Below are 14,024 nucleotides of genomic sequence, written 5' to 3' on the forward strand. Positions count from 1 at the left end.
GTGATGGTTGTGGTGGTGGTGGCAATGTTGATGATGGTGGTGATGACAGTTTTGGGGATTATTATGGTGGCGATCGTTACAGTGGCCCCGCCTGAGATAATGTGGTGAGGGTGATGATACAGTAACTATGCTAGCAGTCAGGGAAGTGGTGATGGTGATGGTTGTAACAGTGGTGGTAGTGATTGGATCTGTGGAAGTGATGGGGGTGATGATATTTGGGTGACTGCTAGTTGTGATGTTGGTGAAGGCTGATGTAGTTGTATCTGGGTGACTGCTAGTTGTGATGGTGGTGATGGCTGATGTAGTTGTTACTACTGTGGTGGTAGTAATATTAGTGATGGTCTTTACCAACAATGCATCAACACTCCACGTATGAAACTACAGTATATCTGCAATGAAAAACTGATAGCGATGAGTTATGTAAAAAACACACACACACACACACACACACACACACACACACACACACACACACACAGGCTCAGTGGTAACGCTCCCGCCTAGCATTTGCTATGGTGGGGGTTCGCGCCTTGCTCGGGAAGCGCAAAGTTTCACTGACGAAGCGGGTGGTTACTGTCCCCTTTGAGCAACGGGATGTGTTAGTGCGTGTGTGAAGGTCAAGGCTTTGCCCTTAGATCGGACTATATGAGCTCTCAGCTCTCTTCTGCGAGGGTAAAAAGCTGATGATCACAACCATCACGTGATCCTGACCGACCCGGTGAATTACACACACACACACACACACTACTGCTATAATTCAATATAAACTCATTTTTTCATGGATGCAGGGAGAGAGGAAAAGTGGAACGTAAACCAGTTGTTTGCAGATGATACGGTATTGAGTGCGACCATTTCGGCACTGGTATCTGGGCCTGAAAGAATGTGTGAGAACAAAATAAAAATAAATGTTAGAAATAATTGTGCTGAGATATAGTAAAGAGAATACAACGGCATGAGAGCCAATGTACAGAATATTGGAAAGATCTGGAACATATAAAATGTAGATATTGGGGATGGGCGTGGAGGTAGATAAAACTCAAGTACATGCAGTAAGCCACAGGAGAGAACAGACAAAAGTATTACGGGCACTGAAAAGCGTGTAGAAAGGGCAGTGTTTGTTCAGGCGCAGATGGGTTATATGAAGGCTTAGTGGTGCCGGATGGTTACACATGTGAGGCATAGCAACTAAATGCCAGGACCTGGAAAACGGTGCATGAGGATGTTGGAAATAAGTTCCTAAGCCAGGTCTGCAAGCAGCGTAAGGTGGTTTGATAGAGTGAGAAAGGACATGGTATGATGGAGTTGTTTTGTTACTAAGTAACCCCAGCCTTTTTGGCTGAGACCCATCAACCGCAGGTAAGCAGTAATCCCTGCAGGGATATTCCGTGCAATGAGCCGATGTTCTCTTGTGGTGGACAGCGACCCACCACAACAAGGCACGGGGAAGTGTGTGGAAGCTTGGTTCCGGATGGACGCCGCATTTGCATCTCACCACTCAGCTAACAGGGGTACCATGGTAGGCTTCACATCATCCCGTTATCTGATTATATGGCTACCACCCAGCGGTGTAAATGGTTTCCTGGGTTACAGGAAGCCAGTCGGCTTGTCACTCAGTGCAGAGCCACCTGAAGTGAAAAGAAGAGCAATAAAAAGTGACAGGTCGGATGGGGGAAATAAGTTGAGAGGAGGGCAAACACAAAAAAAGAATGATAAGGGTGAGGGAAAAAGTAGGAAGCATTATCAAGTTGGTGCAGAATGGTCACCACTACCTACCGTCTGGAAAGAGGGAGTTTGAACAGGAAACATACTAGTATGACCGAAAGGGCTGGCCATACGGCATGTGAAAGTGGTATTGCCATATGAAGAGAATGGATGTTAGAAGACTAAAAGATATACAAATCGACAGCAGCGAAAGCAAGAAAAAGGAGGAAGTCAAGGAGGTGGTTGGATGATGGAGGGAAAAATATTTAGAGCTATGGTGGTCTGAATATCCAGAGTGAGAGGTGAATATTATAAGAATTAGAATGAAATGAATAAAGGGGGGATGACTGTCAATGATCTTTAACAGGCAAGAGGTGACGTGATTAGGGTAAACCACAGTGATCAGCAGAGCCTGATCGTGGATTTTTTACATTTGTTCTTGTATTGATTATTACACAGTAGCCTATACGACAACTGAGAAACTGAATGTGAGTGAATGTGGTTTCTTTCTCCTGTATTTCGGGTGCCATCCCACTGGAGCTGGTAAAAGTGAGCATGTATTAATGAAAAAAAGAAAAAAAAAAAAGGAAATACACATACCATGACGATAGGAAAGCGATCTGCCGGGTAGCAGCTGCATCATACTCAGTTTCGTCTACACACCTTAAATCAGTGGTTTTCAACCTGGAGGGCGCTCTCACTTTGCGGGTCGTAAGCAATTTCCAAGGGGACGAAGAGCTTTGAAGAAAAATAAAGAGCAGCAAGAACTGTGTGTGTGTGTGTGTGTGTGTGTGTGTGTGTGTCACGATGAACCACTGATTTATATTCAGTATTCATATTCTGTCTCTGCTTCATTCTCCAAAGCACATTTTTCTTTGTGCCCGTGTAACATTTTCCCCCCCTTTTGTATGTAGCTTCCTGCTCTCTCTCTCTCTCTCTCTCTCTCTCTCTCTCTCTCTCTCTCTCTCTCTCTCATCTGTTCATTCCGAGAGAAAATTACAAATAGCAGGATGTCTTATACTGCAAGATAGACCGCACCCCAGTTAAAATATAAACGTCCCTTAACTCCGCTCACTCCCCATATCCCATAAAAGGGATAGTGGTTTGCAGAATGTATAATTCAGCCTTTATTCACCCAGGTTAACGTCCACTTGAATCTGCGGCAAACAATTTAACAATAATTTGGAAAGAGTTTTTAAAGTTAGACGATGGCAGGAAGCGGGGGTTGGGGGATGAATGTGTGGACCAAGCACTGAGCTTATGTGGAGGGGCCTTCTCATGGGTAGAGAGCGTAGATTGTGTGCCCGCCGCCAGAGGTCCAGGCACTGAGCTCTGTGATATGAAGAGGCTATCTCCACAGCGGTAGCGTACCGGATAACTTTGGCCGCTACATTGAAACACCTGCACTCGTCGCCTTCACCATGATAATGCAATTGGTTTACTGTTCTTAGCTTGCTGTTTGTTTCGCTGTTGCTTACATATGCTAAGCAATGGGCCATGGCACTATATTTTCCAAATTCACTGGCTGAATTCAACAGGAATGGACGTCGGGTCCAATGCCTAAACAACATCAGCGCCGTCCTGGGCCCCTGGCGGCGGTTACACAAACTACGTGGTGCTACCCATGAGAAGGCCTCTAGCTCAGCGGGCCCAGGGCGGTGCTGATGATGTTTATGCACTACACCCGACGCCCACACCTTTTGAAATTAGCTGATGAATTTGGTAAATATAGTGCCATGGCCCACTGCTCAGCTTATGAAAGCAACAGCGAAACAGAAACAGCAAGCCATGGTGGAGGCGACGAGTGCGGGTGTTTCAATGTGGCGGCCAAAGTCACACGCTCGCTGCGGAGATTGCCCCTCCATACTATAGAGCTCAGTGGGATCAAGGCTATAGGGAGCGTGATACTATGGAGCTCAGTGAGCGCGACCCAAAAAGGGTTGAGAACCTCTGCTATAAACATTCAAGATCATTGGAAAGGTAAGTACAAAACAATTTAGAACACGAAATTAAATATCTCTGTTAACATAAAACGCACTAGAAATGACAGACTGGGTGCATTAATTGTCAATGACTCAGTTTTTAGTAATGATTTTTACCAGAACACTACCCTCTGCATGATAGACACCAAATTGTGCAGTATAAGAAGAGCACGTTATGCTAACAGTTTGTATTCCATGACAGGTGAAGCCGAGCTGTCCCAGAATATACAGTAAGTACGAGAATCCCAGACTTCACTGGTGGAGGTTAGGTGCCACATCCCAGGGTTACGGTGCAATGTCCAGGGGTGAAGACAACGAATCACAAGACTCGGCAAATGAGTCTCAGACTCTTCGGTCTGATGAGGTGGATTCCAAAGACGACGAAACAGAACACCAGTCTCACATGGCCAAGGCCGAGGGAGATATAGAGCAAACCCAAAAGTTCGAAGCACAGCCATCAGGGAGCAGCAACGAGGCAAAAACGATGCTGGCCTACTTTGACAAGCTGACCCAACTACTACATCGGCCCTGCGACCCTGCTTCTCTGGCCGCCACCAGGATCATGTTCGGTAAGTTGGGACACTAGCGGTCTGAGCCTGAGCTTATTGAACCCAGAGAAATGTTTCAGAAGCGTGAGCATCTCTTGCAGTGGCCCGGCCCATAAGGATTCTTGCACGCAAGGTGCTTCTCTCTAGTGAAGCCCCTATATTGTTCCGCTGTGGCATGAGGTTAGTTTTGAGCATATTATGTTCTGCCATCACCACTGTGCACACGCTTGCTAATATAACTGGGGGTGAAGCTTCACACTGACAAATGCTCCCTACCATTACAGTCACCTCACATCGTACCGGCACATACCTAAATACTGTAGACTAACAAAAAATAAATACATTAATCGTACCTCATTATTTCGATGTGAAAGTTGTGAATACATAGTCATAGACCATCTGTTTACACAGGTTCGCAGTAGCCAGCATATACAGTATATATATATATATATATATATATATATATATATATATATATATATATATATATATATAACCTCCCGTTTGAGTGTCCACTGCAGGACCGGACTATCCCGACCGAAGTGGGAACGATTCAGCCAATGTATCTCTACCAAGTGGCTTAGGCTGTCTAGTAGAGACTGTATGTAGGGTGAGAAGTGCTTGTAAGTGTAATTGTTGTGTTGGAGTGGCTTTGGATGTGTGTGTAGTCTGTGAACCAAGTGTAATCGACCCGTGGAAGCCGACTGGGTGCAAACATACTTTACTGGTTCAACCACAGCACCCCTTGTGTCCGCCAATGCAGTACGTGGCTTGAAGAATGCTCCCAAAGTTTATTACTCTGGCGGGGCGCGAACCCTCGTTCTTCAGTGTACGAAAACGCACACTTTACCACTGGACCACAGAGGTTCCATATATATATATATATATATATATATATATATATATATATATATATATATATATATATATATATATATATATATATATATATATATATATATATATATAAAGACGAGTGATGCAATGATTTGAGCTATTTTCTTATAGACCCACGTTCTTAAGGAAAATACCAGTAGTTTTAGTACTAGATACAGCATATATGATTAACATTTGATTTTCAAACAACACATGTTCAAGAGCACAAAAGTTACCTAGTTTGTGATATTACAGAAACCTGACTGAATGCCTCCAATTACATGTTTACTGCCGATCCACTGAGCTCTATCTTATGGAGGAGCTATCTCCGCAGCGAGCATATGAATTTTGGCCGCCATACTGAAACACCCCACTCGTCGCCTCCACCAAGGTAAATGCAATGGAGGACTTGTGAAGCTGCCTGCCGCTAGAGGCCACTACCGTTAACAGTTTGTCCGCCCCGTGTACGTGTTAAATTACCGTCATCTTTCTCAGCTAATGTGAGAACCTGTGTGGGAAAGTATCAATTCGGGCTCCGTTTTTTGGAAAAAAAAAAAAAAATCGAGAGCAACGTATTCTCCTCTGTCATATTTTTGTTACGAATCTTTTTCAATACTTCAAGAGTGTATGATGGTATTTTGCCATGCAGGTTCTCACATCAACAAAGAAAAATCACGGTCATTGAACACGTGCTCGGGACAGAGAAGCTGTTACCGTCATAGATATACAGTAGATGCCGCATCGCCCATTCCTCAGTACAGCGGCGATGTGTCTGTGCGGCTGCCATCTTGGAGCGGTCAAGCATGTAACAGTGGGGCTTGTTTTAGAGTGAATTCAGACTATGAAAATGAATGTTGTTGTGGTGGAGGTGGTGATGGTGGTTATTGTTGTGGTGGTGGTGATGGTGGTTATTGTTGTGGTGGTGGTGATGGTGGCTACTGTTGTGGTTGTGGTGATGGTGGTTATTGTAGTGGTAGTGGTGGTTGTTGCTGTGGTGGTGGTGGTAGTGGTGATGGTGGTTTTTGTTGTTGTGGTGTTGGAGGTGGTCATTATCTTGGAGGTGGTCATTATGTTGGTGGTGGTGGTTATTGTGTTGGTGGTTGTTGTGTTGGTGGTGATTGTTGTGGTGGTAGTGGTTGTTGTTGTGGTGGTGGTTGTTGTTGTGGTGGTGGTTGTTGTGATGGTGGTTATAATGGTGACTTGTGGTGGTGGTTGTGGTTGTTGTGATGGTGGTGGTGGCTGTTGTTGTTGTTGTTGTGATGGTGGTGGTGGCTGTTGTTGTTGTTGTGATGGTGGTGGTGGCTGTTGTTGTTGTTGTGATGGTGGTTGTTGTGGTGGTGGTTGGTGTGACGGTGGTTGCGGTGGTGGTTGTGGCTGTCGCTTTTGCTGTGGTGGTGGTTGTGGTGAGTGTTATAGTGGAGTGGTGGTTGTTGTGGCGATGGATAATGTGGTAGTTGTGGTTGTTGCTGTTGTGGTGATGGTTATTGTCGTAGTTGTGGTTGTTGCTGTTGTGGTGGTTGTGGTGGTGGTGGTTGTTGCTGTTGTGGTGGTTGTGGTGGTGGTGGTTGTTCTTGTGGTAGTGGTAGTGGATGTATTCGTTGTTATTGTGGTGATGGTTGTTGTGGTGGTGGTGGTTGCAGTAAAGGCGGTGGTTGTGGTGGGGGTTATTGTTGTGGTTGTTGCTGTGGTGGTTGTTGTGATGGTGGTGGTGGTGGTGACTTGTGGTGGTGGTTGTTGTGATGGTGGTGGTGGTGGTGACTTGTGGTGGTGGTTGTTGTGATGGTGGTGGTGACTTGTGGTGGTGGTTGTTGTGATGGTGGTGGTGGTGGTGACTTGTGGTGGTGGTTGTTGTTTTGGTGATGGTGGTTGTTGTGATGGTTGTGGTTGTTTTTGTAGTAGTGGTTATTGTTGTGATGATGGTGGTTGACATGGTGGTGGTTGTCGTGATTTTTTTTTTTTTTTTATGTGCTCGACTCTGGGCATAGGCTTCACAGCCTGCTCCCAAGGCCCAGTAGTCCTCCTACATATCATACACCTCTACATGTCACCACTTAGGCACTAACACCCACCGACCGTACTGAATACATGCTAGGGCTGTCCCATACAGGACTGGTGTATTGGTATTGGGTGGTTGTTGTTGTTGTGGTGGTGGTGGTGGTTGCTGTGGTGGTGGTGATGGTTGGTGTTGATGGTTGTTGTGGTGGTGGTGGTTGTTGAGGTGGTGGTTGTGACTGTTGTTGCTGTTGTGGTGGTTGTGGTGGTGGATGTGCTTGTTGTAGTGTTGGTGGTGGTGGTTGTTGTTGTGGTGGTGGTGGCTGTTATTGTTGTTGTTTTTGTGGTGGTGGTGGTTGCTGTTGTGGGTGTTGTTGTTGTTGTGGTGGCGGTGGCGGTTGTTTTGTGATGGTGGTTGTTGTGGCGGTGGTTATTATGATGGTGGCTGTTGTGGTGGTGGTGGTAATGGTTGTGGTTCCTGGTTCATCTGAAACGTGAACTCGGTAGACTACAGGCTTAAATTTCCCATCTGCAACCCACCATCCTCCTTTCGGGGGACAGGGAAGTAGCTGAGGGACGTTTGCATAAACAGACAGTTGAGCCGCCCGTGATATCGGCTCTACCATAGATATATTCCGACGCTTTCTACACCCAAAAGCATCACAGTGCTGCGGCATCTCTAAGTAAATAGTGGTCAGCTTTGCCCATTGGCAGGAACACGACATCGTATGCCTCGACCGTTCCAAGATGGCCGCCGCGCAGACGCATCGAAAGTAGTGTCATGCGGCATTTAGGCTTATTTATATACATCGTTACAGTAACAGTAAGAGGCATTTGGTGGCAGAAGACTTCCAGAAGTCCCCCATTGGAACAGCGTTCTTAGCTTGCTGTCTCTGTTTAGCTGTTGCTTCTGTAAGCTGCGCAGTGGACCACGGCACTATATTTTACCTGCACAGTGGACCATGGCACTATATTTTATCTGATCAGTGGACCATAGGAATATATTTTACCTGTGCAATGGACCATGACACTAAATTTTCAGGATTCATCATATGATAAAAAAAAGGGGCGGGCATTGGGTTTAGCGCATAAACATCATCAGTGCCGCCCTGGGCCCCTGGTGGCGGGCACACAAACTACGTGGCGCTACCCACAAGAAAGCCTCTCCATATGATAGGATTGATAGAACTCAGTGTGCCAAACCCGCCGACTAGAAATGATGTCAATACACCAAACCAACTAAAATGTACACATTAAATAACATGAAGAGTTGTGAATGCCTAACTGGAGACACTGAAACTTAACTGGGGGCTTCGTCCCCAGACCCCACAATGCAAGGCCAATAAGACTAACAGGTCTTGCCGTCCAGCTCGAGCACACCATCACGGCATGGACACACTTTAGAAGAGGTTGCCAGACAGTGATAAACGGTGATAAATTTGCTTCATCTTATGTTCTGTGATAGAATTAGTGTGCATTACTGTGCATGTATATATTTGTGGAGTATAACATTTAAGTATAATGAAAAATCAATTGATCATGCTTTCATATAGCCAAATTTGACAAAAAAGAGTGATTGGTAACTGGTCATGTGAGTTTCTAATGTTCATATTTCTGCACAATAATAATTGTTTCATTTCCCGCCCATGTCAGGGCAATTTTAATGATAAGCTTCAGAATTACCTGTACTGTTCGAACTGATGTGCGTTCTAATGGATATTTGCATACAGTGTGTCTGAACTGATTTGGGGTGTTCAGTATTCTGGAAGTGTTTGGCAACAATCCATTCACTTTTCCTTCCTCTACCCCCTTTTCCAATGGATATTTGCATACAGTGTGTCTGAACTGACTTGGGGTATTCAGTATTCTGGAAGTGTTTGGCAACAATCAATTCACTTTTCCTTCCTCTACCCTCTTTCTATTGCGTCTCTCCCCCTTTCTCAAATCATATACCCTAACCAGCTTCCATGCTGCAGATAATTATACTAAAACATGGAATGCATAATTGTTCATGGAACTGAGGGGAGATGAAAGTATGGCAAGAGCATATTGTTACAGAGTTACATTTACTCTTCATCACCATTACATCATTCTCTTTATACTTTAGTTAACTCGACTTCCCCGTTCACTCCCACAGCCTCTTCCTAATATGGGTAAATTCATCTGATAACTAGAGCAAAATAATAAAAGCCAACACAGTAGTGAAAAAAAAAAAAAAAAAAAAAACTTGGAATCACTGGGTGTCCGCCTCTACCTCTCCGAGTTGTCACAAAAGAGGTGACTGGGGCAGAGACTGGGGGGGTGAATGGGGGGAGTAGAGAGAAAAATAGGTGACAGTCCTCCACGCCGTGACATCACCACATCCATGTAGCACCACTAGCGGTGAAGACCTGGTAGTCTTATTGGCCTTGCCACAATGATCGTAACCTACCTCGCAGCTTACAAACTAAGATGTGCATTAGGTAAAACTTGCGCCAAAACAGTATCGTGCGTTAAGAGCGTTCATTAAGCACGGAGCATTCGTTAATCGCAACATGACCGTGCGATGGCGAAGCTAACTGCAATCACAAGGCAAATCTATATATACATCACACACGAAACATCCATCATATTATGCTACAGGCTAACAACGCTCGGCGATTAAATAAAAACGCTTCATAATTCGTAAAATTTAAGATACACAGTTTGAAGTACAGTAATGGAACCCCTAATTATGAGTATTTTAACTAAAAAAAAAAAAAAAGTCCACTATATATGCTAATCAAAAAATAACAAAGTATTCTGTCAACGCTTCATCCCAGTAGGAAATTTTTAAATTTCGCGTCACTCCAGTGGTCGTCACACGCACAAACACACACACACACACACACACACACACACACACAGAATCCTTTAACCAAGCTAGATTATCATAATTCTTCATTAACCCGTTTTTTCATCCTAGATAGGCTGATCACAGAACATTGCTCCGCCAGAACTGACACCAGTGAACGTTTCATAGTGAATATTCTTATTAGCGAAAAGTTCTGCTACTAAAAAACTGAACATACACTAATCTTTCACTTTGGGTGGGATAAGTATAATGCAGAATTAATCAAACTATAACCCGCAAATGAAGAATAGTATAAAAGGTAAAATGTCTACCACTACAAGTTCTGTTTGTGTTCTGTACCAGTTATAAGCAGTGAGATACCAGATGATTAAAGATAATTTAAAAGAATAATGACATCAACAGCTGCGAGTACGCCAAACAACCATGGTGATGTTGGCAAGACCTGGACCAGTTTTATGTCTATCCATCTATCTATTTATCTATTGCCAGACGCCATAATCCGGTAAGGGGTGGCCATTTGACTTTGAGTTAGTTGTTTTACGGGGAGGGGCACTAACCCTCCACCAACCAACTTATTGACACATAGGGAGCACGTATGGTTTGGTTTTATGTACAAGCTTTAATTCAATATTCAATTGTAATATTTTATTTTTGCAGGAACAAGGAAAGCAGAGTGCAGGATCTCTTAACTCGTTCTTCCCCCAAAACATATAAAGCTTCGATGCGGAATCGGTGGTGGGTCTGTGATGCCCTCCTCTGCTCACTATATTCTTTTCACTCTAATTTGGCCTAAAATATTATTTCTACATATTGCTTGCTTATCTGCAACAGCAGAGTAACAACATGATGCTAGTCATGAACATCACGAAAAAGTGCTATGAAAAGGATAGAACCGTAAAATATCGGTGAAAAAAACTATGTATCTGGGCCAAGTTAAGATGAAAGAAATATAGTGTGGCCGTCCGAGTGAATGATGGAACCCGCAGGCGTGCTGATGGTGCTGGACGTGCCGCAGGAGCGAGGCATGAGCGTGGCTGACCGCAGATGGGGCGACCCGACCACCTGCCGCTTCCCTCTCATCCCAGCCCTCCAGCCCCTGCCTTTCTCCCTCATGGTCCTCATGTATGGCATCATGATCCTTTGTGAGTACATCATAACCTCAAGCCCATCAGCGCTCACATGGTTATGTTTCGTGGAATGTGTCGCTGGTGTATTCGTTGACATTTTGCAAATCTGTCAACGACAACAATAAACTATTTTGCCTGTAATATATTAAATAATGAAGTATAGCATATCTGGCTCCACCTCAAAGCTCATAAAAGGACACTTTCACAAACTTCAAACACCATAGGGAAGATCACAAAACTGGGTTCAAACTTTTAATGCTTCTGTGGGGGCTTTTGCTATGCCCAGAATTGTTTGTTGTTTTTCTCTATGTTCGAATATTACGAGAATGGACGAAAGTACTCTTCCGACTAAGACCGTCTGAACGGAGTTGCTCGGAACATGGAACGGGCAGTGCTTGCTGTAGGACTTGATTATTTCAGGCTGAATGTTATTCTTCTTAGTGTAGTTTTATAATAAGTAATCAACTAAGTTTATAGACCAGCAGAGTGAGGATGGTGGACAGCGGTGCGTAATGGTGCTAGTGGAAAGCAGTGATCAAGCCAAGCTGGTGGTTATGATAACAGGTGCGGCGTGCATGGCTGTGGGGTGGCGGTGTCGATCCAGCTGTGGGGTGTTCGTGGTTTGCTACTGGTATATCTTCCTACTTGACAAAGCTGCCTGGAACAACCACTCTTACCTCTACGGCCTTCTCGCCTCTCTTCTCTTCGTCTCGGACTCTCACAGAGGCTGGTCAGTGGCTGCTGCTAAAAGGCAGCGAGATGATAAAATGTTTCCTTCAAAACGATATATATATATATATATATATATATATATATATATATATATATATATATATATATATATATATATATATATATATATATATATATATATATATATATATATATATATTCCGTTGCCATATTTTCATTCTGTTCAGGAGATCTCTCGTTGAGAATGAATTTGAAAGTTACCACATACCCCTTCTGTATGACGATGCCTTCTGATCTATTCCCGCCACCGCCAGATGGTTTAATTCACATCTTAGTAAAAGGATTAATATCAATGGAAAATGAATATAATTTAGCTTTCCTGATTACAGTTCTTAACTCCTTCACTATGATGACAACATATTTCTGTGTTTCATGCTGGCTACCAAAGGACGATTTTATTAGGAATTTTTCACTGAAGGTGTTATTCGGGACAATATCTAACTCCTGCGCTATGCACATGACTATTAAGCTGAAAAACAACGTATGGTAGTAACAAAAATGATAAAAAAAAGACGTAATCGTACTGACGACGTGAGCCAGAATAAAATATCTACGTGGATTAAGAGCAATAAATGTGCAAAATAACTTAGTTTAACCCCACTGAGTGCGCTTGGGAACAGACCTGTATATACATTCCAAAAATGTAGTTTCAGCTTGACAAAATGAAACCCCCTATTTCATTGTCCATTGTCGCCATAGTGGTGGGGGTGGGGGGTTTCGGGGCGACGACTGCGACTTTATGGATGGAGGGGAGGGGGGCCTTTCTGCCCCTCTTTACTCTCCTTGGATCCCCGCCTCACCTAATTTTGCAAGGCCTTTTCCTTCTACTGTCGCTTCTTCCTTCTTCTTTTTTTTTCTCCATTCCTTTTTTACTGATCTCTTTCCCCCCACTTCATTTCAATACCATCTCCCATCAGCAGCCAGCGTATTGACAGCTAAACAGTCTGCCATTATCTTTGCCCAACATCGACTTTACACTTAACTTTCCTCTTCATTTACCACTTCTTCCGACCCCGTTACTGCACTCCAGCTCCTTCATTCAACTCCTTGCACCCATCCTATAGCATTCAAGATCCAAGAGTGGCTGTTTTGCTTACCTATCCGTCAACAATCCGTCCATCCAATTTTGCTGGGTTTCTGAACATGGAAACATCACAAGTAATGAAAAGGTGTATCAGCTTGCCTCATCGGCCATTCACTTAAAATTTTTGCCTCCTACCCATTTCCATGCTCGGATAATTTCCCCATGTTTATTGAAGCTTTACTATTACAAAAATGGCCGTCCTGAGATCACAAGCCACACACAACAAATTTTATTCTGTAAAACCGTTTGTCTCTACATGGTCCTCCCCTGGACTCAAAAACGGCCGCTGGGAAACTCCACTTGCTCCAAGTGGGCAATATACTCGACTTACCCACGGTCACTTCATAAACAACGATCATCCCCCTCCCCCTCCCCAAAACAGTTCAATCTGTCAGTCAGGTCTGTCTGTGTCTCCCACACACTTCAAACACTGTCCTCTGCTCGATAACACACAACACAATTTCTTCCCATAGCTGGTTCACTGTCGAGGGACTCCTGAAGTCAGTGATGTTCTACCTGAATCTTCCTCATTCTGACTTTTTTTTCGTCGTATGTTCTTTTTCAGGCAAATTAACGTCCTTTCCAGTTTATAACTCTGCTCCATCTATCTAAATCATAAATCTCATTTATGTAGTTAAATTTTAATTTTACCCTTTCTCTCCCTATCATTACCTTTCTCTGTCTAGTGCCACAAGGCCTAGAATTGTTCATTCTTCAAATCAGTCATGACAATTAAGTCAGTGGATGAAGACAGATGATGCGGAAGGGTATTTGTTAACATAATATCATCATAGAGAAAATTACTTCTCGCACAAGGTTGAAATGCAAAAACTAACCTTTGAGGAAACAGCTGTGAGAAAGTTTGGTGGAGCCATGGATTATGGCAGACGTGGAAGATGAAGCAATGGCCAGTAAAAAATCGAGAAAACCAGCTACAGATAAGAGTATTAGTAGGCTGTCCCTGTTCTAATTTGTGGAGAAACAAGGAGCCTGACAAAATCCGTATTGTATGAAGTCAGCAGAGTTCAGGCGGGAATGGTTAGGACAGTACTAGATATCACGTGGATGGACAAGGGGGCATCATCTTTTGATAGGGAAAGAGATTAAAGTAAATGATATGATCTATGT

The 14,024-nt window shown here is 43.7% G+C and overlaps 1 protein-coding gene across 1 annotated transcript in view; it reads left to right on the top strand.

The window, feature by feature from the left end:
* The window catches only part of GC (gamma-glutamyl carboxylase), a 55,030-nt gene that overhangs the window by 20,452 nt on the left and 20,554 nt on the right, over window positions 1-14,024 (top strand). Inside the window, exons 3-5 of the mRNA XM_080277874.1 lie at window positions 3,886-4,252; window positions 10,919-11,074; window positions 11,624-11,789. Coding sequence (XP_080134000.1) covers window positions 3,886-4,252; window positions 10,919-11,074; window positions 11,624-11,789 — 689 coding nt within the window. The remainder of the gene's footprint in view (window positions 1-3,885; window positions 4,253-10,918; window positions 11,075-11,623; window positions 11,790-14,024) is intronic.

Source organism: Coenobita brevimanus, chromosome 71 (assembly GCF_032717465.1).
Source record: "Coenobita brevimanus isolate Jiangsu-jjx chromosome 71, ASM3271746v2, whole genome shotgun sequence".
Lineage (NCBI taxonomy): Eukaryota > Metazoa > Arthropoda > Malacostraca > Decapoda > Coenobitidae > Coenobita > Coenobita brevimanus.